This window comes from Rattus norvegicus, chromosome 1, assembly GCF_036323735.1.
Source record: "Rattus norvegicus strain BN/NHsdMcwi chromosome 1, GRCr8, whole genome shotgun sequence".
NCBI classification, from domain to species: domain Eukaryota; kingdom Metazoa; phylum Chordata; class Mammalia; order Rodentia; family Muridae; genus Rattus; species Rattus norvegicus.
Genome location: NC_086019.1, coordinates 129,417,807 through 129,441,904, shown reverse-complemented (window position 1 = coordinate 129,441,904; position 24,098 = coordinate 129,417,807). Strand labels below are relative to the sequence as shown.

General features: G+C 47.9%; 1 protein-coding gene and 1 non-coding gene across 5 annotated transcripts in view; both read left to right on the top strand.

Moving 5' to 3' along the window:
• The first annotated feature begins 830 nt into the window (after positions 1 to 830).
• Positions 831 to 912, top strand: Trnap-agg55 (transfer RNA proline (anticodon AGG) 55). The gene has a single exon. It is a non-coding gene; the product is annotated as a tRNA-Pro (tRNA).
• Positions 913 to 5,352: 4,440 nt separating this feature from the next.
• Positions 5,353 to 24,098, top strand: part of Aldh1a3 (aldehyde dehydrogenase 1 family, member A3) — a 44,037-nt gene continuing 25,291 nt past the window's right edge. Inside the window, exons 1-3 of one of the 4 annotated variants that reach the window (XM_063282400.1) lie at positions 5,353 to 5,500; positions 19,792 to 19,896; positions 22,249 to 22,389. Coding sequence is in view for 2 of the 4 variants with exons in the window: in NM_153300.2 (NP_695212.2) it covers positions 14,327 to 14,425; positions 19,792 to 19,896; positions 22,249 to 22,389 (345 nt within the window). In the remaining 2 variants the exon portion in view is untranslated. Of the gene's footprint in view, positions 5,501 to 14,243; positions 14,426 to 19,791; positions 19,897 to 22,248; positions 22,390 to 23,816; positions 24,097 to 24,098 lie in introns of those variants that run through there. The other 3 variants (NM_153300.2, XM_039102407.2, XM_039102413.2) reach the window with 3 other exon arrangements.

The following is a 24,098-nucleotide window of genomic DNA, read 5'->3' as shown; positions in this document are numbered from 1 at the left end:
TTTCTGACCTGGATCTTGGCATGGAGATCTTGAGGCATAGTGGTTATGAATCCTAGGAGATCAAGGCAAGGAGATCTCTGACCTCAAGGTCATCTGGGACAAAGCAAGTCCCAGATCTAGACATGTTGGTACACACCTTTAATCTGAGGCACACTTCCTGCTGGAGAAGGACATTGGAAAAAGGAAGACTCTCTTCTTCACCTGCCTGCCTTGTGGAACTGAGCCACTGCTAGATCCTTAGACTTCCATGCGCAGCTGCTGCTGGCCATTACTGGGGAGTTGGACTACAGACTGTAAGTCATCAACAAATTCTCTGACTGTATAGAGACTCCCCCTAAGTTCTCTGACTCTAGAGAACCCTGACTAATAAGAAGTTGGTACCAGGAGTGGTTCTAGAAGAGCAGAAGTATAAGGATGAATCTTCTAAGAACCTGGAGTTAGTTTAATAATTCACCAGCACCTTCAACTACTGAAACCTCTCCTGGGATCTTGGAGAATATTGAAGGCCTGTGGTTGAAACTATATTTCACACTTAAAAAAACGAATGTCTTTGCTTATCTTGATGAACTAGTTGACTCATTGTACAAAACCGTCTACAGGTTGGTGGGAGATTGGGAATTGGAAATTGATTTTGCTGGCTTGTTGCTCTTAGTATCTCTGGAAAAATTGATAAAGGAAAAGAATGAGCTGTATGATAAGATAGAATGGCTCCAGATGCAATTAAACAATCTAAAGGTTTCTAAGTGTGCCCTTGAAGAGGATCTTCTCTCCAGCACCCATAGAGCTCGAGTTGCAGAAAATCAAACTGAAGCCCTCATTATAAATTTGGTTGGGGGGGTTGGGGATTTGGCTCAGTGGTAGAGCGCTTGCCTAGGAAGCGCAAGGTCCTGGGTTCGATCCCCAGCCCCCCAAAAAAAAGAGAAAAAAAATTTGGTTGGATTACAGTTCAGAGACTGGCAAGTCTCAGGGAAGGCTAGCATCTGGGGAAGCTCCTGGTGGTAAGGGTTCTACAGGGTCCTGTGGATATCACATGGAGAGACAGTGAGAGAGAGAGAGAGAGAGAGAGAGAGAGAGAGACAGACAGACAGACAGACAGACAGACAGACAGACACTGCTGGCTTGGTCTCTTTTCATCTTTATAAAAGTTACCAACACCCTCACGGCCTCATCTAACCCAGATTACTTACCCGTCAAAGGGTTCACCTTCAAATCCCATTTATATATGACTGTGAAGATTAAATGTCGACGTGAGTTTTGGTGTGGACGTTGTGCATTTGTGTGCCCAAAGTGTGAGGGCTGCACACATAGGATTGAAGGCAGGCTCCCATTTATGTTCTCTGACTTTTGTAGCACTATGGGACCCTGGGAAACTGCCACCAAGGTTAAGAGTTGATTTGCTAGAGGAGCTGCTATGTGGACAGTCAGGGGCATCCACCATGACTCGCTGTAGCTGCAGACCCTCTGTTCACTCAGGCCATACACCACTATGCTAGATTACCGCATGTCCCAGCATGCACTTTAGCTTCTTCTCCTAGGAGTGCAGCAGCTGAATCTCTGCAGACACAGCGGGGATGTCAAGAAGTGAGACACTCTAGGGGAACAGCAGGGCTTCCAGGAGAGGTTCCCTCAAAGTGTGAGAGTTCCTTTGCTCACCCATCATCTGCTTCCCTCTGGTATGTTTTTGGACACACAGATCCCAGTCAGCCCAGCCCCCTGGCCTCCCAGCTCAGCCTTCAGGGCAGGGCAGAAGAAAGAATGCAATGGGAGTTATGGCTTAAGGAAGTGAACCGTGATAACCGTAAACAGTTTGGGATTTGGTCTGGTATTTTGTGCAAGGCAGTGCCTTTCAAAAGGCACTGGTGTCAGGGTCAGGCTTGGACATTTTTCACGTCACCAACAACATAAAACACAGTAGTGCCATTGTTACAGCGCTACACTTTTCCACCTTAAAAATGGGATTGGTTTGCTCATTGGGAAAGTTTCCAAAAATAAATGCCCTCTGTCACAAAGGTTAGCAGAGAGGGAGTCACTGGAGGACAATAAAAGAGCTGTCGCAGACAATCATGTGCAGGTCCCTACCCAAGCGTTGGCAATATTTAACACATGGATCATAGGCAATGGATCATGTACAATGACAGGAGGAAAACTTCTCTATCAGTCCTGAGGTTCAAGGCTCAGCAGAAACAGCTGTGGGCCTTGCTGGATGCTCTGATTTAAGAGAAGTGGTTAGTATTGGGCTAGGGAGGTAGCTCAGTCAAAAAAAGTTAAAAATAACACTGGGTGTGGTGACATCCACTTGAATTTTAGTGTTGAGAAGGCCGAGATCGGTGGCTCTCTAGAACCCACTGAGTAGTCAGCTAGTCTACCTAGGCCAGTTAAAGACCCTGTCTTAAAAAACAAAATAAAACAACAACAGCAATACAAAGTGAATGGCACTTGGGGACAGCCAATGTTGTCCTCTGGTATACATGTACCCACATATACAAGTCTACCTGTACAATATAAACATTCATACACACACACACACACACACACACACACACACACACACACGAGAGAGAGAGAGAGAGAGAGAGAGAGAGAGAGAGAGAGAGAAGTGACCATTACAAAAACATTTTCCCTAGTTAGAGGGTGACTATTGGTATGTCATATAGTCTTATAGTCTTGGTGGTACACACTCTTGCCCCCAGCCCACTGTCGAGTGAGACAATCTGGAGAATGGACAGCTCTCTAAACCACCTTAGGATGTGCTCTGCTATCTATAAAAGGCTGAAGGCCTTTGTGTTGCATTAAAGTATAAGCAAGATGTTACCTCATTGCAGCTGAAGTCAGGCCCCTTCTCAGATCTTTTCACGTTTTGAGGCATTTGGTGGGTCTCAGTGGACTTGTTTATTTTAAAAACACAAGTTAGAAACAGGCCCCAAGCAACCCTAATCTGGAACTGACCTGAAGGTTTACTTCCTGGGGACTTGCTTCCAGGATACCCGAAAGGACCAAGCAAGCTTGCAGAGGAGGGAGGCAACCGTCAGTCTTGCCCAGATATGATGACTATGAACCGCAACAGTGACCAACATGGCGAGACAACCCTAGATGAGATGACTCCAGGATAAGCCTATTTTCATTTGTTCTAGAAAGAAATAATATTATTTCTGATGCACACACCTACTAATATACTATCTGAACGAACTCTGACCAGCTTGAGCATGGGGAATAGGGCTCTGCTATCCCAGACTTGCTAAAAACTGTTAAGTTACATTCCTGAAGCTAGCCCCTAATGCTTCTTTCCTTATTTGGCCAGTTTCTCTTTGAGAGACTGACCACCAAGGTCCAGCGGTCAAAGTATTGATATCCAGAAATCAGAAACCCCCTCTGCCTCACCTAATTAACATGCCCAATTAAAATTAAACACCCCATTTTACCTTTATAAACTGCCATTTTATATGCCATGGGCCATGTCTGTCTCCTCTTTATCTAGGGACAGTCTTTTGTCCCACCCCCTCTGGACAAATAACCCTTACCTTCTCCTTGCTCCCTTTCTCCCCTCTCCTTTGTACCTTTCCCTCTTTCCCTCTTCCTCTTTCTCTCTTTGCCTGTTATTCCCTATTCTCTGTGCCTCTGGAACAAATGAAGCTCCTTTGCACTAAGAACTTGGTCTCGGGGATTCTGAGCTGGTACCTTTCCTTTTTCTTTCCGATTCCCATTGGTGAGCAGGCCCTGTCAATAGAAGGGGCCTTGTCAATACTTTGAGACTCCTCAGAAGATTCAGATTGTCCTGGGCCAAGGCTCTACCTCATGGCTAATGGGAGTTCTGTGGCTAGGGACTTCTATTGAAGAATCAGAAGTCCAAACAGCAAACAAATAGTTGAGATTAAAGAAAGCCATGAAGATAGAGGGGCAGATGGAAGTGTGGACATGTCACCCCCGACAGACTGGTCAAGAGAGTCCTCAGGCACAGAAAATTTCCCCCAGATGAGGCCAGTCCTGCAAAGATCAGAGAAAAAGAGCAAATGCCCCAAGGTGGGCATCAGATGATAGTGCTTCAGGGAGAGAAAGACCTTGACAGTTGGGTCTGCAAGCAGCATGGGCAGCTGTGGGACAAACAGAGGCCCACGTGGAGTCTTTCCAGCATGAGCAGAGGACTTAAGGGCAGAAAGTTAGGAGTCAGGGTCAAGCAGGAGAGTGGTGTGGGACAGGCAGAAGTCCCAACTTGCTCCACCTTTGACCTTGGACTTTTGAGTTTCTTGGAGCTAAAGTGGGGTTTTGGATAAAGGCAGAGACATTGGTTCTTCCAGCACTGTGTTGCAACTTCCCTTCCTAATTACACAGCATAGGGTGTTCTAGACAACATGTTATCTTTCAGGATGCCAAGTCCCCAGATGCTCAAGCCTGCTGCAAAAAAGGATGTAATGTTCACACAGACCTGCATATCCTCCTGCACAGAAAACCATCCTTTATGGTTCACAGCGCCTAGTACAATGTGATGCCATGCAGGCAGATAGCAGACTTCATTGTCTGGGAAATAGTAACAAGAAAGATGCCTGTGCATATCCCGTATGGGATCTTCCTTCCCAACATCTTGGATCTGGTGTTGGGTGATCTGACACCTACAGAGCTTGCATATACAGAGAGGACTGAGTTTCTCTCTAGTCTAGCCTTCCTACAGATGGCTCAGAAAAAGTTATCTCCTCTTTGTCATGACCTCTATGTCATATCACTGGTAACAAAGCCAGTAAATGCATCACGACCATGGAAAAGAACTCTTCCTTCTGCAGATGAAGAATGGCAAACATTTGCCGTATGCCAGGGGATCTCTTGGCTTGGGCCTCTTCTGGCATATCCCTTGAAAATGCCCACTTCTAGAGCAGTCTAGCATCAGAGCACCATACGATCTGGATGCCTGTACTCTGCAAACTCATCGTGTAGAAGAGGAAGCTATCTCCTGGAGGAGACTCCAAATGCTAAGAGCCCCCAACACTACAACTGCTTACTTCAACTTCTTCTTACTTCTTCGTGAAAGCAGGCCATGGGGGAGCTGTCTCCCTGCCGAGTTTTTCTTGCTTGCTCAACAACCCATTAGCCATATCTGTCCTACTTTAGGCATTCTTGGGGAATCAGCTTGGCCCTAAGGTCCATTTCCCATGATCCATCTATCTCTTCAAATGTCATAAACTCGTACACTTACACCACCCTGAAAAATGTTTAAGCTTGGCTTTTTCAGAAAACAAAACAAAATATTTTTAATCTGTTATGATGAAGACATAATTTCTTTTTAATGGCACGGCCTTGGTGCTGCTAGACTTGGCTCTTGTAAAAATTCTTATCAACTAAAAGTCTCTAATGCTCTCTCCTGGGGGACAATTGTTAAGTGCCTCCAAAGAACAAGGTCTGGGTTGGGTGCTGAACTTTCCTTCCATCCACAGAGGAGCATGACGACATCCTGAGTGGAATTAAGCTGAAAACTGAAAGGAGAAAAGAGACTAATTTCAGCCATCCTGATAAGGTAGGACCAAGCTTCCTTCCTCAAAAGAATTAACAGCACCAGGCCTGGCAACCTTTCTCACACTGCTGTGCGCATCTGAAGCTTCCAGAGATCTTATCCATTTGCAGATTTTGTCTCAGCGGGTCTCAGACTGGGTCCAAGAGTCTGTGTCACTAACAAAGCCCCCAGAGGATGCTGATATAGAGAGAATGCCTGTTAGCTATGTGCTACGATCAGGTTAGGATGTCCAGCTCCTGAGGTGAACCTCATCTGACTGTGAACAGAACAGGTCCAGTAACAAGATTACAGATTCCTATGCACGTCCCAGAGTGACAGGGTGGTTTTTTGCACTTGAATCCATCTCGTGGTCCATGACAGACATGGCTAATCAGTCGAGCTGCTCTGATGATCCTTCTCTACATAGCATTACAATGGCAAGCAATGCCTGAGAGACAATGTAGGAAAATACCTTGCACTTGAATCTTGAGAAAAATCACCCCTGACTCATGGCTAAATAAAACGAGAAAGAGAAACAGGCCAGAGACAAGTTGGGCTTTTAGAGGCCCAATCAGGGAGACTTCTAGAAAGTACTCTAAAGTACTTTCAATATCAGATAAGGCATAGATATCCACAAAGCTCCGAGTTCTCCCATGGTGGCCTCTCCTCTCACGGTTCTGGGGTTGCTGAAAGCACCTGCAGCTTTGCTCATGAAAAAGACCAGAATAAAGTTCTAGCAGGGCAGAGAAACTACTCACCATCCCCTGTGTTTCTTGGTCTGTGATGAAGCAATAGACTAGAGTCTATCTCTCCACCGAGAGGATCTCAAGAGGCATAAATGGACTGGTCACCATGCACCAGGCAGTGACTAGCCTTCCCACAGCAAGGAAGTCAGTCAGAGTTCTCATTCCAGCATCACTTTAAGGTGAGGACTCTGAGGCAAAGGAGGTCAGGTGTTAAGCTCACGGGTGCCCAACAGGAAACGATACCATCCATCGTCTGCCTGCCAGGTTGGCCTACATAGTATGTCTTGGCCCTTTAACCAGTTCTCAATCCCTTGGCACATTTGCTTCACCTTGTCCTTGCTTGTCGTCCTTGGGGAGAAACTTGGAGGGATGAGGAACAGGTAGGCACTGAGGACAGCGTTTTCTGTTGGCTCAATCAAAGCCTGTCTGCGGTGAGCTCTCTTGGACACTGGGTATGTTACACCTGCTCTCTAACCCCTGTGACCCCTTTGCTGGGCAGAAATCATTATTTCTGCAGAAGGACAGGATGGCAAAGAGCAAGTGTTAGGCTCAAGTTCATCCTGGGCTGTGAGGGGTACCTATATCTCTACAATAAATGAACTGGTTTCATAGCTCTGCCTAGGTACGGTGTACTAGCACCAGCTGAGCACATCAGCACCAGAATCTGTAGGCCTCCTGATTAAGCCCATGGAGCAGCGGTTCTGATTTGTCCTATGCACCACTGAAGTTTGGGGAACTCTGGCTCAGTGGTTAAGAGCACTCACTGCTCTCCCCGAGGTCCTGAGTTCAATTCCTAGCACCCACATAGCATCTCACACCTGTTTGATGCCATCTTCTGATGTACAGAGGTACATGGAGACAAAGTATCCAAAATATAACTACTGTAACTGGGAAGTGAATGCCTGTCTTCTCGGTATAAAACATTACAGTGACCATTTCCTACTCAACTTGGTCCCCTGACATCTAGTGGCCAACAGAGGAAGTGCGAGGCAAGCTATGACCCGAGCAGGTGCAAACGCACACTGGTGGTTGATGGGATAAAAGAAGGGCAGAAGTTCATGGTTAGCTGAAGTCTCTGTGAAGTCAGTCAGATGCACATTTAGGCCCCATCAGGCCTGCGTTTCGTTCCTAATATTTATGCTGTTTTACTCTCACCGATGGAAACTACACTACAAGTAATCTGCTGTCTCTTAGTAAACTATGTCTATGGTAACGCAAAGCAGATGGTACTTGACATCCTGATATAATGCGATGCGAACCCCAGTGCTTGAATGTTTGCTTGGGAACGAAAAGCATGGCGAATTGGGAAGTGCTGTAGTCACTCACTGAGCCAGTCGCCTGGGAACGGGGTGAAGGTATTAGGATCCTCAGGATGCCATAGCAAAGAGTTAGGTAAAGGGTAGTGTAAACACCTTCAGATGCGATGTGCCTTGCAGAGGACTGTGAGCTTGCCAATGGATTCACCATGAGGTTGTGGCTACACGGGCATCCCCCGGAAACCTCTCGACAGCATAGACTTCAGCAGCCACCTCTCCCCACTATGATCCCCACCCTGGGATCCTAGTAGTGGCAAGCCTCCAAGAGAAAATTCCTGAGAAATCTGTGCATTCTTTAAAGCATGTCCCAGATGAAGGGCAGGGGCACAGCCTTCTCACTGTGGGGCCAGTGAGATGCACCCAAGAATGATTTGCCAAACCTTAACATATTCGAATTATTTTTTTAAACATTTTGGGTTTGGCAAAATGTATCCCGCTAAGTCCCCTTTCCCGGCATCCCTACACCCATGTGGATTTCAAAGGAAATCTAATATGTATGTTTCTGATTCACTTGGGCCTAAGTGAACACCATTGTTCAGTGAGAATCGTTCTGTGTCCAAGACTCTCCCTAGTCCCTCTCTTCAGCCCCTTAACACTTTCCTTCCTAACCGGGAAGCCTGTTTCGTCCTGATCAAAAGCTAAGACATCCGGGCTTAGCTCAAGCCTTAGACCCTTCAAGTCTGACGATGTCTGAGAGGTTTGCAAACAGCCTCTTCTATCACTGAGAATGTCCAGGGGAGGTTCTGGGAAGGGCGGGGTGCCAAGAGCGAGATGCAGTGGTTAGGGAGAGTAATGTTTGGTAGACTTTAAAACTGAAACTCTGGCCTCTTGTTCCCTAGAGTGAATGCCAGCCCAGACAAGCATCTTTCTGGTATGGGTGGCACAGCAAACTTGGCACTCGGGGCAGCTCTCCCAGTGTCGGGCATCCCTCAGAACACAGACACCAAGGAGGGACCACGGTGCGTGGAGGGTGACTGCCCAGACCTGTGAGAGCATTTGCACCAATCTATTCTCTTCCCTAGGTAGGAATCCACTGTCAGATTTAGGGATTTAGGGCAAGGAAGCTGTGACTGACTCAGTGAAGTGGATTCACTTATTCCATCTAAGGGTTGGTACTGTTATTTCAAAGTTCCTATATGACATAAACACATAAACATCAACATATCTACACCGTTAAAAAATTGTATATGTGAGTGTGTGTGTGTGTGTGTGAGTATGTGTGTAAACATGTACATGTGAACAGATAGAGTTGCCTCTCTCCTTCCAGTGGGCTCCGGGAATCAAATTAAGGGGTAGACCTCGACAACATACATGCACTCTTAACCACAGAGCCATCTTGCTAGCCCTAGGGCATTGGGTTAAGCTCAAGACACCAAAGCTAGAGAAGACATTCTTTCTAAACAGACTTCTTTTGATATAAAAATGGCATAATTATTCCATTAGAGGCTTTTGTTTCCGGTCCAGGATTGGTTAGGTTTCTACAGCCAGCTCAGGGTGACGTCCTGGACAGTGAAGGAAATCTAGAGCAAACACCTGGCTCCAGGGTCACCAGGGTCTGGGTCCTTGCTATGTGTCTACTCCGAATTCCTTACCCTGAACTGCCATCAGAAGTGCTTAACTGTCACAGGATGGCTGCCATAGCCCTTACGCCTGTGTTCCAGCCACTGGGAATGAACGAGTCTCTGAGCTGACTCTACCCCATGGGAGCTCAACCCAAGGTTTCTGCTTTCATATCTCTTTCTCTGAAAAAGAAGCTGGTAGGCAAGCCTTTATCAAACACATGGCTGCCCTGATAATGTGGGGTTCTTTTGGCCAGAAAGAAGAGAAAATTGGGAGGTCAACCAGCTGTCACGCTCACCCACATGCTCTTTCCTGGCTTTGTCACAACTCCTAACCACTGGCAGACAGGAAAGTTCCAGAAGCCATGCACTGTCAGATGTTGTGTGTGTGAGGTCTCATCAAGGCCAGACCCACAAATACTGTGATGTATTCTCTTTGGTTTTATATGATTAGTCCTCTGTTTGCTTCTGCCGGGTTGGGGTTGGATTTACCTCAGGTTCATGTGTGTTTATGTGGAAGATATTTTCTTGGGATCCAAAAGGGCCAGCAGGGTTGAGGATAAAGCAGCGGAAAGGGACAATGGGATGGTCCTCCGTCAACCTCTGTTTCCTCTATGTGAGGTGCTTCTCCCTCTCGTGATCCTGGTTACAAAGGTTGCACGGATTGTGTAATGGGCCCCAAAGACCCACATGTTACAGCTTTGCGCTTCATCCGGCAGTGCGATACCATAAGTAGGTGAGGCCTAACGGAAGTAAGTTTAGTTGTTGGAAGTGTGTTCTAAAGGGGATATTAGGGACCTAGTCCATTCCTGTTTCCCCCTTTCTTTTGCTTCTCAGTCAATGTGAGGTGAACTTTGCCACCCATTCCAGCCATGATGTCCTCCTGCATCACCAAAGGCCCAAGAAAACAGGCCCGAGGAACCATGGAAATATAAGCTGAAATCCAATTTTTCTCCATCAGTTGATTGTCCCATGTATCTTGCTTCAGCACCAGAAAGCTAACACTTGTGTTGATTAGTTTTTATTGACAACCTGACACAATCTAGAATCATCTTAGAAGAGAGAACTTTAATTGAGAAACCTCCCAGATTACATTGACCTAAAATCATGACTGTGAAAGATTGTCTTCATTAAGGCTTGATAGGGGAGGGTTCGGTCCACCTTGGGCAGCACCGTCCCTAGGCAGGTGGTTCTAGCTGTGTATACGACATTGAATGAGTCGATGGGCAACCTTCCTCCATGGTCCCTGCCTCCAGGTTCCTTCCTTGAGTTTCTGCCTGACTTCCCTCAGAGTCTGATAGTGACCTGGAAGTGTGAACCAAGTGAACCCTTTCCTTGCTTTTGATCAAAGTATTTTATCACAGCAGAAGCAAACTAGAACATAAGAAAACAGATTCATTTGCTTGCTCCCACAAAGCTGCAGCACAGAGGAGACTTGATGAATCATAATTCATAAAATTTGACCAGTAAGAAGTTGCCTGTTCAAATCAATTTGGTCAACATTGGACAATTCCCATACAATGCAGACTCTGCTTCTGTGAGTGCAAGGAAGCATTCACAGTAAATCAAGCTCTGGGCCACCTGTTACCCCATTGATAGTCACCTAATAATTGCACGGCCTTCCCTTTGTCAAAGAACTTCCCTTATTAGAAAAGCTTGGCTTTCTGGGAAGCTTCTCAGAGTGCATACTCATGTCCCTGGATTGGATCAGACTAGCTGAAAGAGATGAGTGATTCCGATAAGGAGATGGGATGGTAAGATCTGCGATGCTAGAGGTCCCCAGAAAGCCCAGTCACCCCTCACAGAAGTTCAGACACCAGACTTGTAAAACGAAGTGTAGGTTCTGTCCGACCTATTATTAATTACGCTTATCACAGATTTCAACATCTCCCACAAGCATGTACGGTATGAAACGGAATTAGGTTTCAATGTGAGGGAAATTATCCAACCTCTCTTTTATCTCGGCTTTCCCTTGATGCGTATTTGTGCGGAGGCCAGAAGTTGACTTCAGATGCCTTCCTCAAGACAGACTCATCATTTCAGCTAGACTGGCCAGCCAGTGAGCTCCAGGAATCTACCAGTTTGCACCCATCTATCTAGTGCTGGAATGCCATGAAGAGAGGTTTTTCACGCAGGTGGAGAGGAGCCAATTCAGGTCCTCATGCTTGTGCAATTGGCACTTTGGTGACTCAGTCTTCCCTCCAGTCCCCAATGCTTTGTAAAAATACTTATTTGTTTGTTTGTTTTGTTTATGTGTGTGAGTACGTTGACCAGATGAGGGTGTCAGATCCCCTGGAACTGAAGTTACTCCAGCTGAGAACCAAACCATCTCTCCACACTACCTCCAACGATGTTTAATTTTTTTATGCTTATCACACAAACAAGCCTTCAATGTGGCCCCATATCACAAGATGCGCCCACCAAGAAGCCAAGCTTCAGACAGCACGCCAACCCTACCGATCCGAATACCAAAACAGTGAAATGAACAGAAAATTGCAGGCTGGGAGTGATACATAAGCCAGGAAGAAGTGAAGGAGAAACATCTGCTGGTAGGAAAACGTGGAGACCAGGCTTGTATACAGCACCCCACAGTTTATCCAGCGTTATCTTTCTTGAGCCTCCCCAAGCACTAGGGAGTGGGAAGGGGGTTACAGGTTCAGAGTTCCAGTGTCAACCTAGGAGCACTCAGCTGGGTCTGAGGCAGAGATGTGGGTCTGAGATAGGGATGTGGGTCTGAGGCAGGGATGTGGGGCGGGAGGCTGAGCCCTCACCAACCACAATGCTCCAGAAACCCCCAAACACCTGGTGAGCCACTGTGCAAAGTACTGAGTCCCTCCTTTGCTCCCTAGGACCATGTCCTTGGGGCCAAGGCCATGAGTGTTCCTAGCAGACACAGCCAAAGAAGAGACAACCCCATTATTTTGTTACCTAATAAAATACTTAGCACCTCAATTACATCAGGTGCCCTGGGGCCACCTTGGGACACAGGTACATCCCTAGGTGAAGAAATGTGACAGAAGACTATTAAGAGAAACCTCTCCTTGCATCCTGCACCACCCGTTCCCTCCGTTCGCCTTTGGCTCCTCCAGGACAGTGAGGTCTAGGACAAGTATCCACCTGCCTCTGTTTACTCACCTGTAAAATGAGAACTTGAGCATCTCAGCTTCTCCCTGTCTGCTGGATGGTGAGCTGAGGGGTGTGGAGGAAGAGACTTCCAGTCAGGACAAGCCCAGAGCCAAGCCCATCCCCCCTGACCTGCTCTTTGGGAACTGCCTACTGCAGGGAACTATCTATGGTTGAGTATTTTGCTCTGACCTCCGGGTCACGTGGAGTTAGTAAGAGGAGGAAGGTGAGCCAGTCTGTCTTCGGCCATTGCCAATGGATCCCAGGCTCTGCAATGAGGCAGCCTGCATTGTCCACTCTGGTCCACCTTAAAAGAAACAGATTCTTACCAAAAGGGGGCAGAGTTCTAATCCCCAAACCCATTTGCCTCCCCCATCAGTCTAACAATTACTTGATAAGTTCAGTGTCCTCTGTACATTTTTGGAGTTTGTATTTTCTTAAAGACCTGTCAAACTGATAACCCAGACAGGATCCTCGGAGGACAGGAGTTCCCATAGGCTTGTGACAACTGCCAGGCTTTGGTCTCTGCACAGAGAAGGGTCCTTTCAGCATTTCAAAAACACTCAGATGGCAGGACTCAGCATCCAGGGGCCCTAGTGTGAGACAGCCTGGATGTTTTCAGTAGACCAAGGTGGGAGTCATAGGACCAGCTACACAGGCAGGGAGCCCAGAAAGAACAGGAAAGATGGAGCAACAGTGACCCTAGTGTCAAAGGCAGATTCTCAGAAGCCTGTCGGTCCTTGCTCATTTGGGGGCCACAGTCCCCCATCCCCATTCTCATCTGCTCAATCCCTAACAGCAGGAAACCTTCCCACTGTCTGAGAGGACAGAGCTCAAATAGGGCCTTTCTGAAGGTTTACTGCTCATTGGTTATCCAAAAGGATTCCTAGTGACGGTGCAGTGAAGAGGAACATGGTGAACAGAAATGGACACTGAGTCCTTAGAACAGACAGAGGGAGCCACCTTACACAGAAGCACATGGCCGAACCTCTCTGAGGACTAAACCCCCTCCTCTGTGGGGAGTTCAAGTCTCACCTACTGATGCAATGACCTTACAGCTGGGTGAGAGGGTTTCCCATTTTTCCCATGAGGCTTAAGTCTAAGTCCTGGGTTGAATAGAGCATTTCCTACGCGACAAAATAAGAGGAGTTGGACATGCTTTCCCACAACCCCTTCTTGGCAGTTCTGAACAACATAAACATTATGAGCTTTTAGTCTGAGAGCAACTAGCTGTAAAGATCTCATGTCTTTTGTTTGGGGGATTTTTTTTCCAGTCTTTTAAACGGAAGTTTAATTTGTGCGTTTCAAAAATTAAAGTAATTGACTCCCTGGGGCTGTGCGTACTTATGAAGGTCACAGGACCAGCAGGCAAAACTCCCAAGTGCTGAGCAAAAGAGCTGTCACTTAGATTTTGCCTGCTGTCCTGGGTGTGAAGGAAGTTCCCAGCCGGCCGGGCTCCGAGTGGACCTCCTCCGCCGGCGGCCCTAGCTTGGGAAGGATGGAGCCTAGGCTTCTGGCAACTAGACCCCAAGTCGAGACAGTCACGCATGGTGGCCACAAAACGCTTAGATCCGGGGAGGCGCAGCGCAGGGTCCCAGAGCGAGCGCTCACTCCCGCCGAAGTTTCAGAGAGCGGCTGCGGTGGCTTGGGACCGCAGGTGCCTCGGACAAAGTCTCGGGATTGCCCTGAGAGAGGCCTGTTACTGTGATCGCTATGAGCCAGCTCCCTGCCCAGACGGGTGTCCGACCCTTGCGAATTCCTGCCCCCTCTAAGCTTGCTGTAGGACAGCCTTCAGGGCTGTGGAAGCCCGCGGTGTGGCCACCCGGCGATGCGCAGAGCTATCTGGCCGCCGCTTAGGTCGGGCTGGGACCGTCCGGCTCCCACTGGGGCAGGGACAGCGGGAGGGGTGGCTGCGGCGGCCCGGTCCCCTCCTCCTCTCCCGCGCCCGCCCTCCCTTCCTCCGTCCTGCAGCCAATTAGGCGGCCCCCTTGGGCGGGAGGCGTGGGGCGCTGCATAAAGGCGCGGAGCTGTCACCCTGAGCAGGCTGCGCACCGCCCAGGCCGAGCCGGTGCGTCGGGGACACGGACCAGGGAGTGCGAACCAGTCATGGCCACCACCAACGGGGCTGTGGAAAACGGACAGCCTGATGGGAAACCGCCTGCCTTGCCGCGCCCCATCCGCAACTTGGAGGTCAAGTTCACTAAGGTGAGCAGGGCTACCCTTGGACTCGACGGCCTCAGATTCCTGCACGGAGCAGCTTGGTAGGGAGGAGAGCAGAGGACCAGGAGCCAACACTGCTGGGAGTCCGCAGGGAGCTGCCCACACCTGAGCGTCTCTGGTGCAAGTCCGCTCCTTGGAAACTGCACTTTTTTGAGGGGCACCCAGAGTGGGAACCCCAGCTTCTGGCTGGGTGAGCTAAACCTCAAAGCCTGAGGAGCAGGAATGAGGCAGTGCAGAGCCCAAGGTGCAGAGTTGCAGCCTGCAGAGACCCCGGTGTGTCCCGGCCACCGCCCACTTTGAGTGCTGGTGCTTTTGGCGAATGAGCATAGGGTGACTTCTTGGTAGAGGGCTTTCTGGGCTTTAGGATCTGGGTTGGGGGTGCCAGGGTCGAGGGGAGCTAAAGATACCTGAGGACTCCACAATGAGTTTCGAGTCTGAGCCACACCAGGAACTGTAGCTGGTAAGTAGGTCTTCCTGGGCAATGAGAGAAGGGTCCGGTACCTTCCCTGTGTTCTGTCTGAACCCAACTTACCAGAAGAGCTGGGGAGGAAAGATGGAACGTCACTGATCAAGGACTCTAGATCTGGGCCCAGGGAAACCACTGCTGGTTGAACAAGGCCACAGGCAGTGACCAGGCCTAATTCTTGCTCTTTCCGGGGAGGCTGGCACTGGCAGAGTGGTGAGATCTGAACTGCAGGGTGTCCCTGAGCTGCAGGGACAATGGTGATGTCTGGCAGCAGAGAAAGCTCAGGGAGGAAGAACAACTCTAAAAGGGATGCGCTGCTCTGCCTGCTAGGTGTGTACAGCGTCTGAGGGACCGCAGATCTCTCAGGTCTGGAAACTTCAACCCCTCTTATTTTTCCCATTTTGTCCACGGATCTCAACTCCGGCTGACATAATGCTTAGAAACCGCTTTCATCCATTTTATTTTCAAAAGTAGCAATTATCCCTCTCGCGTAATTTTAATCAAAAGGTGAAAGTGGCAGGTCGCTATGTGTGGGCTTCAGATTCTGTTCTGTTGGGACTTGGTCCCCGAAGTCGGCCATGCCGACATATAAATTGCATGACATTTACACGAACTGTTTTACCAAGGAAGGCTCTGTAATCAAGAGAGGCACAGCCCCAGGAGGACTGAAAGTTGTTTTTTTTTTTTTTTTTTTTTTTAAATATAGTTTCCTTAACCGTGTAAGCTTCAGAAGGAGAATTCCAGCATCGGGGCTGGGAACCGAGCGAATAATGGCTTCATTTTTCAGACCTCACTGTGATGATCCGCTCTTGTTCTGGTAGTGGCTGCTCTCTTTTGTTTTTACAGTTCTATAAAAACACCACAGCAGACAGAAAGTGAACAGGATTGCCTCTTCGCTTAGTATCTTACTGAATCCTCCCACAACTGTCGGCCACAGAGCAGGAAAAGTTTGCCTCTTAGGCGATTCCCTGGAACACTTTAAAATTTAAAGATGCAGCCTTTATGGAAGAGGATTCTGGGAGGTTGTCAGAGGAGTCATTGGTTCTGACAGAGCCCCCTGCCTTTTGAGGGTTGAAGGTCCAGGGGTGTCTGACAGAGACTGGGGAAAGAAAGTGAGATGCAGGGAACCGAGGGCTGCAAGCCTTGGGACGTTCCAGGAGATACAGCTGCCTGATGTCCTGCTACACCTTTCATCCCTTTACTGGTTCCAACCTGCTCCCTCTTGGCTTCTCGTGCACCTCTGCAGAGACCTCTAATAACAATGAAAAAGTCAAGGTGAACCTTGTACCATCAGGGTGGCCTGAGCTAAGGAAGGAAGGCAAAGATGTGGAAGAGCAGATCCAGACCCAGCACCAACAGTGGGCTGTGAGCATGTGAACCAGCAGAAGTGTGCAGTTTCCCTGACTCGCCGTGCTTCTCCAACATGGAAGGCTGCTTTGAGCTCAGGCAATGGCAGGGTGACTTACCAGCTTCCAGAAGGATGATTGTATCAAAGCTCCTTCAGTTGTACTCGAACTTTCACACTGGGCACAGGGTCATGTGGGTGATTCTGGTGAGGAGAGGGAGGGTCTTCTGGGGTTTCCCATGCTGATCTTAGAGGATGGCAGGCTCTTCTACTTTAGGGACCCGCTTTCTTTATAAAGTCTCTTCCAGAGGTCCTCTGTCAAGGTTTCTAATTCATCAAAATACAAAATGTTACCATCTCTTTTATGAAAAATAAAATTCCCCCAAATCTCCCGAAAACATAGCCACTTTGAATTTAGCTGAGTCCAGTGGAAGTTACTGGAAATAATGCTAGCAGGGTTCTCATGTGTGACCACCACCTTTACCTCCATCCAGAACACCTTCCGGGGCCTTCAGTAACAAAGTACGAATTCTGTCCGCCTCTTACGGTATCTTTAACCTTATACCTCAATAATGTCCCAGTCCTACTGGTTCTCAAGTCAGTGGAGATGTTTTCATTCTATACCAGTCAGCTAGTATGTTATGATTCTCAACAATTCAGCTGACATCCGTGGTGGGCCATGCCCATGGCTGTTTCCTTAGTTTTGTTTATACGTTGTTTTAGTGGGTAGAAAACCGGCGGCGGGAAACCAGTTACAAGATCCTACTTACTGGCAGAATAAGGAAAACAGCTTTGCTCAGTGAGAAACACTGTGAGGGGAAATATGGTCAGCCAGTCTGGAGGTTTTACTTGAGGTTGCTGGCTTGCAAGGTCTAAGATCAATGTCATGAGCAACCAAGAAACACACACACACACACACACACACACACACACACACACACACACACACACAGACCAACACACTCATAACATACACACATGTACACCTACACACACATACACACACACATATACACACACACCTACACACTCATAACATACACGCATGTACACCTACACACTCATAACATACACACATGTACACCTACACACACATACACACACACATATATACACACACACACCTACACACTCATAACATACACACATGTACACCTACACACACATACACACACATATACACACACACCTACACACTCATAACATACACGCATGTACACCTACACACTCATAACATACACACATGTACACCTACACACACACATACACACACACATATACACACACACACCTACACACTCATAACATACACACACATACACACACCTACACACACATACACACACACATATACACACACACACACACCTACACACTCATAACATACACACACATACACACACCTACACACACACACCTACACACTCATAACATACATGCATGTACACCTACACACACACATACACACACACATGCACGGACACACACGTATATATGTATATATTGCCTATTATAGTTTTTCAAGAGTGTGCCTAGAGATGAGGTGTGTGGCAGACACCCGATCGCCGCAGTCCGCCTCCATTCCCTGCTATTTAGAGTCTGTTTTACCACCTTCTCACTTTCCCTCCCCCTTGGAACTGATACCAGGAAGGACCTAGAATCAGCAGTTTTCACTGACAGTCTCTATTATCTCACCGACGAAATTTCATCTTCCTTCAAATGGGCCTGCTCCTGGCTTCACTTTCCTCTGCACACTGACTTAACTCCTTCTCCGCTTATTAATTTCTCGCCGTTGCCGAGTGATTACTTGCCGCACGGCAGAAGTGAACTCTTGGGTTTGGTTTCAGCTGGAAGAATGAACCTGTAATTGTAGCCAGGCCTCTTCCTTGCACGCTCCCCTGGGGGCCCGGCCTCACATGGAAGGTACTGAGCTTCCAGAATATGTTTGGGTATCTCCTACTGCGACTTCATGCTCAGCTCCAAGCTCCATATCGAGGGGCTGGGGCAGCCGCTGCTCACCGGCCTAGCCGAAGCTTGCCCTGTGTCTGAGATTCACTCCAGAGGTGGCCTGGGGTGTTTCCTATTTGATAAGCTTCAAAATACACACAAGGGAGCCTGAAGAAATGGTAACCAGCCACACACTCATGGCTCGCTCTCTCTCTCTCTCTCTCTCTCTCTCTCTCTCTCTCTCTCACTTGCTCTCATCTATATCTACTCTCATCAGGGAATCCTTGTGTGCTAAAGGATTCACCTTCAGTCACTGAAACTGGCTCTGCAGTGACACAATTATTATCATTTTACTAACTTGCATGAAGTTATGTGATATGTTTTGGGCTGTAGAATTCCAGCACACGGCAGCCTTTTCTGTTGATGGGCTGCAAAAATGAGGTTCCAGGAACTACAGCACAATGGTGGCTACCCTGGTGGTTGTCCTGATGGCTTCCCTGGTGGCTTCCCTGGTGGCTGACAGACCTTCCGTGCCATCAGAGCCTGCTTTGTGTGTTACTTGTCTCCTCTGTTTCTGGTTCCTTCCAAAAGCCACATCTTTTGGTTTTTGCTTTTTAAATTTCATGTCCATTGATATTTTGCCTGTATGTACGTATGTCTGAGGGTGTGGGATCCCCTAGAACTGCAGTTACAGACAGTAGTGAGCCATGATGTAGGTGCTGGAAATTGAACCCAGATCCTCTGGAAGAACAGCCAATGCTTATTACGGTTGAGTCACCTCTCCAGTCCCGTGAAACCACATGTTTGGGCGCCATCTTTTAAAGGTGATTAGAGATTAGAACACAGTCTGAATGGGTAGAATTCGTCTCAGTACACTGATTTGATAAATTCCTTTCAAATAATTCTATTTCCAGCTGTGTTTTGGATAATTGGGGGCTTCTATAAAATAATCTCTTTGCGAGTTACTTATTTCTGGATATAAATTATGGTTTACTATATCACTTAAAGTAATCTAAAATGTTCCTAACCCAAAGACTTAGCTTGGTGTTCCAACACTGGCTTCGTAAAAGACCTCAGGAAGTAGACACTGTGAGGGACGCAGAGATGATGCCACCGTGTGGCTTGAGGAAGCCTAAGGATTTATGGGAAGATCTCAAGTAAACCTAGGTCCTGGGGGTCTTACTTGCAAGGAGGAAGTGTGCACAGCTTATAGCTTACAGCCTTTTGGGACCAGACAGACTGTGTCCTGATTTATACACAGACCTGCCCAGCCTTTTCTTAAGCCTACAAATACACAAGCTTCAACGTGCACTCTCTTCGTAAACATTTAATTCAGCCATGCCTTGGCAAATCCACGCTGTTGCTACAAACAATGATATAATTAAAAAAAAAACTCTAAAGATTAATTCTGCTTCTGATCTGTTGCTTCATGTGATTCTGTGTTCTGTTCCCCACTCCAGGTCTCATCTATAAGATGTCCAGGGGAGGGGGTTGGGGAAGAAGGCAGACAAGACGTTACCTAAGATCCTTAGCATGTTGAAATTGTATGATTTTGATTTAAGCCTAATTTGTTACACTTCCTTTCCTGGTTAGATATTTATCAACAATGACTGGCACGAATCCAAGAGTGGAAGAAAGTTTGCCACATATAACCCTTCAACTCTAGAGAAAATATGTGAGGTGGAAGAAGGCGATAAGGTGGGTCCTCTACCCCTTTTCTAAGTAATTCAATTAGAGAGAAATGGAGGCCGAGGAAGCTGTGTGGCTTGGCTGTAAGGCACGGGGGCCCACCTCCAGGTAGGGCCGGGGCAGCCACAGCAGCCGGTCGGTATGTGCAGCTCAGACACAGCCTAGCATGGGATCAGTTACAGATGGTCCTCTACAAAGAGTGGCGTCTTTGATGGATGTTTCTCCATCGCTGAGAGTGACCTCAGCTGTCTTCATCGCATAGCTAAAGGGAAGGTTTTTATCAATTATTTCAACCTGTAAGCATTAAAGAATCTCTCCAGAAGGCATTTCCTGCTGGTGTGTTTCAGGAAAAGTAGCATTCTGGCAGGAGACACTTAAAAGGGGGCGGGGGTTGAGGGGTGGGGAGGATGCTCCCAAATGCTCCCGGGAGTAGTAATGATGTCACGTGGTTGGTCGGTTTCTTTGCTAGTGGAAACTTACACGATAGTGTGAGGCTGTAGTCTGCATAGACCTTTAGCCTCGTGTAAGACCTCCTCTATCTCACACGCATGAAGGAACGTGGGCCCTTTGTACCTGTCAAAGCCATCAAATGTATTTTAAATAGAAGGGCCCCCTGAAGAAAGCAGCCTCCTACAGAGGCAGAAAAACATGACCCTCTCTGCTTAATCAGTGAAGTACTGGGTGGATTGCCTGCCTTCGTTCCTCCTCCTTCCTTCTTCCCCCTTCCTCTCTCCCTTTCTCCTTCCTCCCTTCTGTTCCCATTCCTTCTCCTCACCCTTTCTCTCCCCTTCCTCCGTTCCCCTCCCCACCCCCACCCCCATCACCACTAACCCCAATTCTGAGATTGCATCTTGCTTTATTTCCCAGACTAGTGGAAAACTCCTACGTTCTGGGATCTTCCCAGGACTATGGATACTAGACGTTCTTGTTTTCTTTTTGGTGTTTCAGGTTAACCCAGGGGCCTTTTGCATGCTGGGTAAACACCCAACTCTTGGTTTCTTGAGATGGTCCTCACTATTTAACCCAGTCTGGCCTTGAACTCTTGATCTTCCTGCCTCCATCCCACAAGTCGAGTGCTGAGGTTACAGGTGTACACCATCACCACTGCTGAACAGATGGTTGTTGTTGTTGTTTTCTTTTGAAACAGCGTTTCTCTGGGTAGCCCTGGCTGTCTTACAACTAGCTTTGTAGACCAGGCTAGCCTTGAACTCACAGAGGTCTGCCTGCTTCTGCTTCCTGAGTGCTGGGATTAAAACTGTGCACCACCACCACCCTGCCAGATTTTCTTAATATGCACATTAGTGAGGCCAAGAGGGTAGAATAAAGGTGAGGAAGATTGGAGGGAGCTGGGAGGGCCTGGCAAAGGGAACAGGAGGCTGATAGATCCCAGGAGGAAGTCGGGAATTCTGCGGCAGGCCCTGACTCTTCCCAGAGCCTGAATGAACGTTTTGCCTGTGCGCCCAGAGACAGAGACTGCCCTGCCCCTGCAGCTGGAGAGGTCCTGGCCTCCACCCAGAAGCAAACTGCCCTTTGCCAAAATTTAGTGATGGCTTTGGAGATGGTCTTGGCAGAAGCCTCGCCTGACTGGAGTGCAGCATCAGCTACCTGCTGCATCGCCCCAGGGAGACAGACACTGCACTGAGCCTGTCTGTCTGTCAGCGACCAGCTCCTCAGAGCCCATTCCCCATTCTCCTCTGCGTCTCCCACTCTGTCCTAAAGACAGAAGGGAGGGGCAAGGCTCATTGTAGAAGGCTTGGCTAGCGCATGCAAGGCTCCAGTTCAAGTCTCAGTTTAGAAAAGTATCACAAAGACCTGCGGTTGTTACCCTTCTTTAATTCCAACACTTAGCATGTACATGGTGATCTCAGTGGTTGAAATGGAGCTGACACATGGAGACTCTTTCTTAAAGCGTTAAGTTTTATTTTACTTATTAGTATGTACGTGGCATGTCTGTGACTACAGGCACTCCTGCGTTCACCAGGAGGTCAAAGGGCAATTTTTTGGGAAACACTCCTCTCTTTCCTTTATGGATTCTGGGGATTGAACTTGGGTGAGCCATCTTCTCCCTGGCCTGGAAAATCTTTTAGACCTGGGCCATTGAGAAAAATATTTGAGGTGAACGACTCCATAAAACATTAACACCTGGCCAGAAAACTAAAGGCGATTTATCACGTAAAGTGAAAAAAGTAACTTGAAAGCTCCCACATCATCCAAGGGATCTACAAAACTTGTTGCTTCGATGGTCTAGATGCCCCCCCCCCCTCTTTTCTTGGCTCCACAGCAAAACGCTGTTGTGTTCTGTGCCCTCAGACTGCGGTCGTGTGAAAAGTGACACATTCTCTCTGTTGTTTTGCCGCGCAGCCCGATGTGGACAAGGCCGTGGAGGCCGCCCAAGCTGCCTTCCAGAGGGGCTCCCCGTGGCGCAGGCTGGATGCCCTGAGTCGTGGCCAGTTGTTGCACCAGTTGGCTGATCTTATAGAAAGGGACCGCGCTATCCTGGCAGTAAGTACAGGTGCTGGGCAGGTATGGGGGGAACTGTCTTCACTGTCCCTCTCACTGAGGGACCTGTGCCCATGAGATGCAGCTGCAAATACCTGAGGTGTCTGTGTTGTGGGGCTATAGGTCTGTTTGGTCTTTGGGTGTGGGTAGCAGGTAGCCTCAAGACTTCCTCTGTAACATATTAAAGTCAGGCTTTCTCCACTGCAGCTCAGCCTCTTGGCCTGACTGTGGAAAGGAAGTTAAGTTGCCTCTGGGGTTCCCAAACTAGAGACATTCACAACCAGTCACCAGAGGCCGGGTTCACCTAACCTTATCTGGACATTTATGTAGTAACTGTTTTCTGCTTCACACGAACTTCCTTACAAACATAACCCCAACCTTATCAGAGTCCTGCTAGTCTCTTCTTCTCTGAGGTTTCAGTTATCCAGAATCACCTGGGCTGCATGCTTACATGGAAAATTCTAAAAAGAAGCAATTGGCCTTGCATCCCAGTGAGCTGTTATAACGTTATTTATTAGCCATTGCTTCTCCTCTCTCAAGCTAAGCTTCACTGTGGAAAGTCAGTATAGGAAAAAATACAGTTTGTATTTAGTGGCTAGGTGCTACCTGCAGTTTTCAGTCATCGTGGACAGGTGTGGGGGTGGGGACGGGACAAATGACATTGTTCACAGAAAATCAAAGTCCCTGCATTGTCTGAATGCATCCCCCTAAGGCCCCAGAACAGAGCAGTGGTGAGCACATCCAGAATGTTGAGAAGGATGAGATTTGGTTATTGAAGACGCGCAGCATAAAGGGTCTAGGCTCAAATGTCAGCTTTGCCACTCACTAATTACATGCTAGTTTCTTAACTGCCTGAGATTTATTTCTTCAGTGAAATGTCACAGATAATGATATCCAAGTGCTGTTTGACAAAGAGCCGTTTAAAGTCATCAGAGTCCCCAGCATACAGTGAGCGCCAACGAGGAGACTGCTATTGTCAATAATATTACTCACCCTGATGCTACAGGAGCCCAGGCTCCGACCCAAGCTGCCCCGCCCCCTGGCTAATCCTGACAGGATAGCAATAGAGCCTACCCATGAGTGTAAGCTCGGCTGCAGGGCTGGGAAGGCATTAATAAGCTGTAAGTCTGTTCTTTAACAAGATTCAGCCCTCCTTTGGTCCCTGGGCAGATGACCAGAAGACATCGCTGGGCCACAGGAAGTCTTTTGTTTTAAAATGCATTAGTCGTTATTATTTGTGTGTGTGGTGTTGGGTTCCTGCGTGTGGGCTCGCGCTTGCCACGGTGTCTGTGTATTCATCAGAAGACAACTTTCAGGAGTTGCTTCTCTTTTTTTACCATACGGATCCCAAGGTTCCAACTCAGGTTCTCAGGCTTGGTGGCAAGCACCTAGACCGGAAGTGACATCACCAGCCCCGCGGGGAGTCTTGAAACCGTCACAACCTTCGCTCTAGCTGTTGTCCAATTCGATTTCTTGGTTAAAATTTCGTTTCGAACCTTGAGGTCCAATTTGTAAGAGGGGACCTCTCCTTTTCGGTCTTTGATTCAAAACATTAGAAAGAGGTTTTTGTTTTTGTTTTCTGATGTTGAAAGTCGGGAGAGTCGCCATCCTTGTAAAGAACAGTATCAGCCAGAACCCTTGAATTGCTTTTGACCTGAATGTACTCCTTGGGGCCCGGGGAGCTCTCCTTGAGAGGGGTCTGCAGATACCGT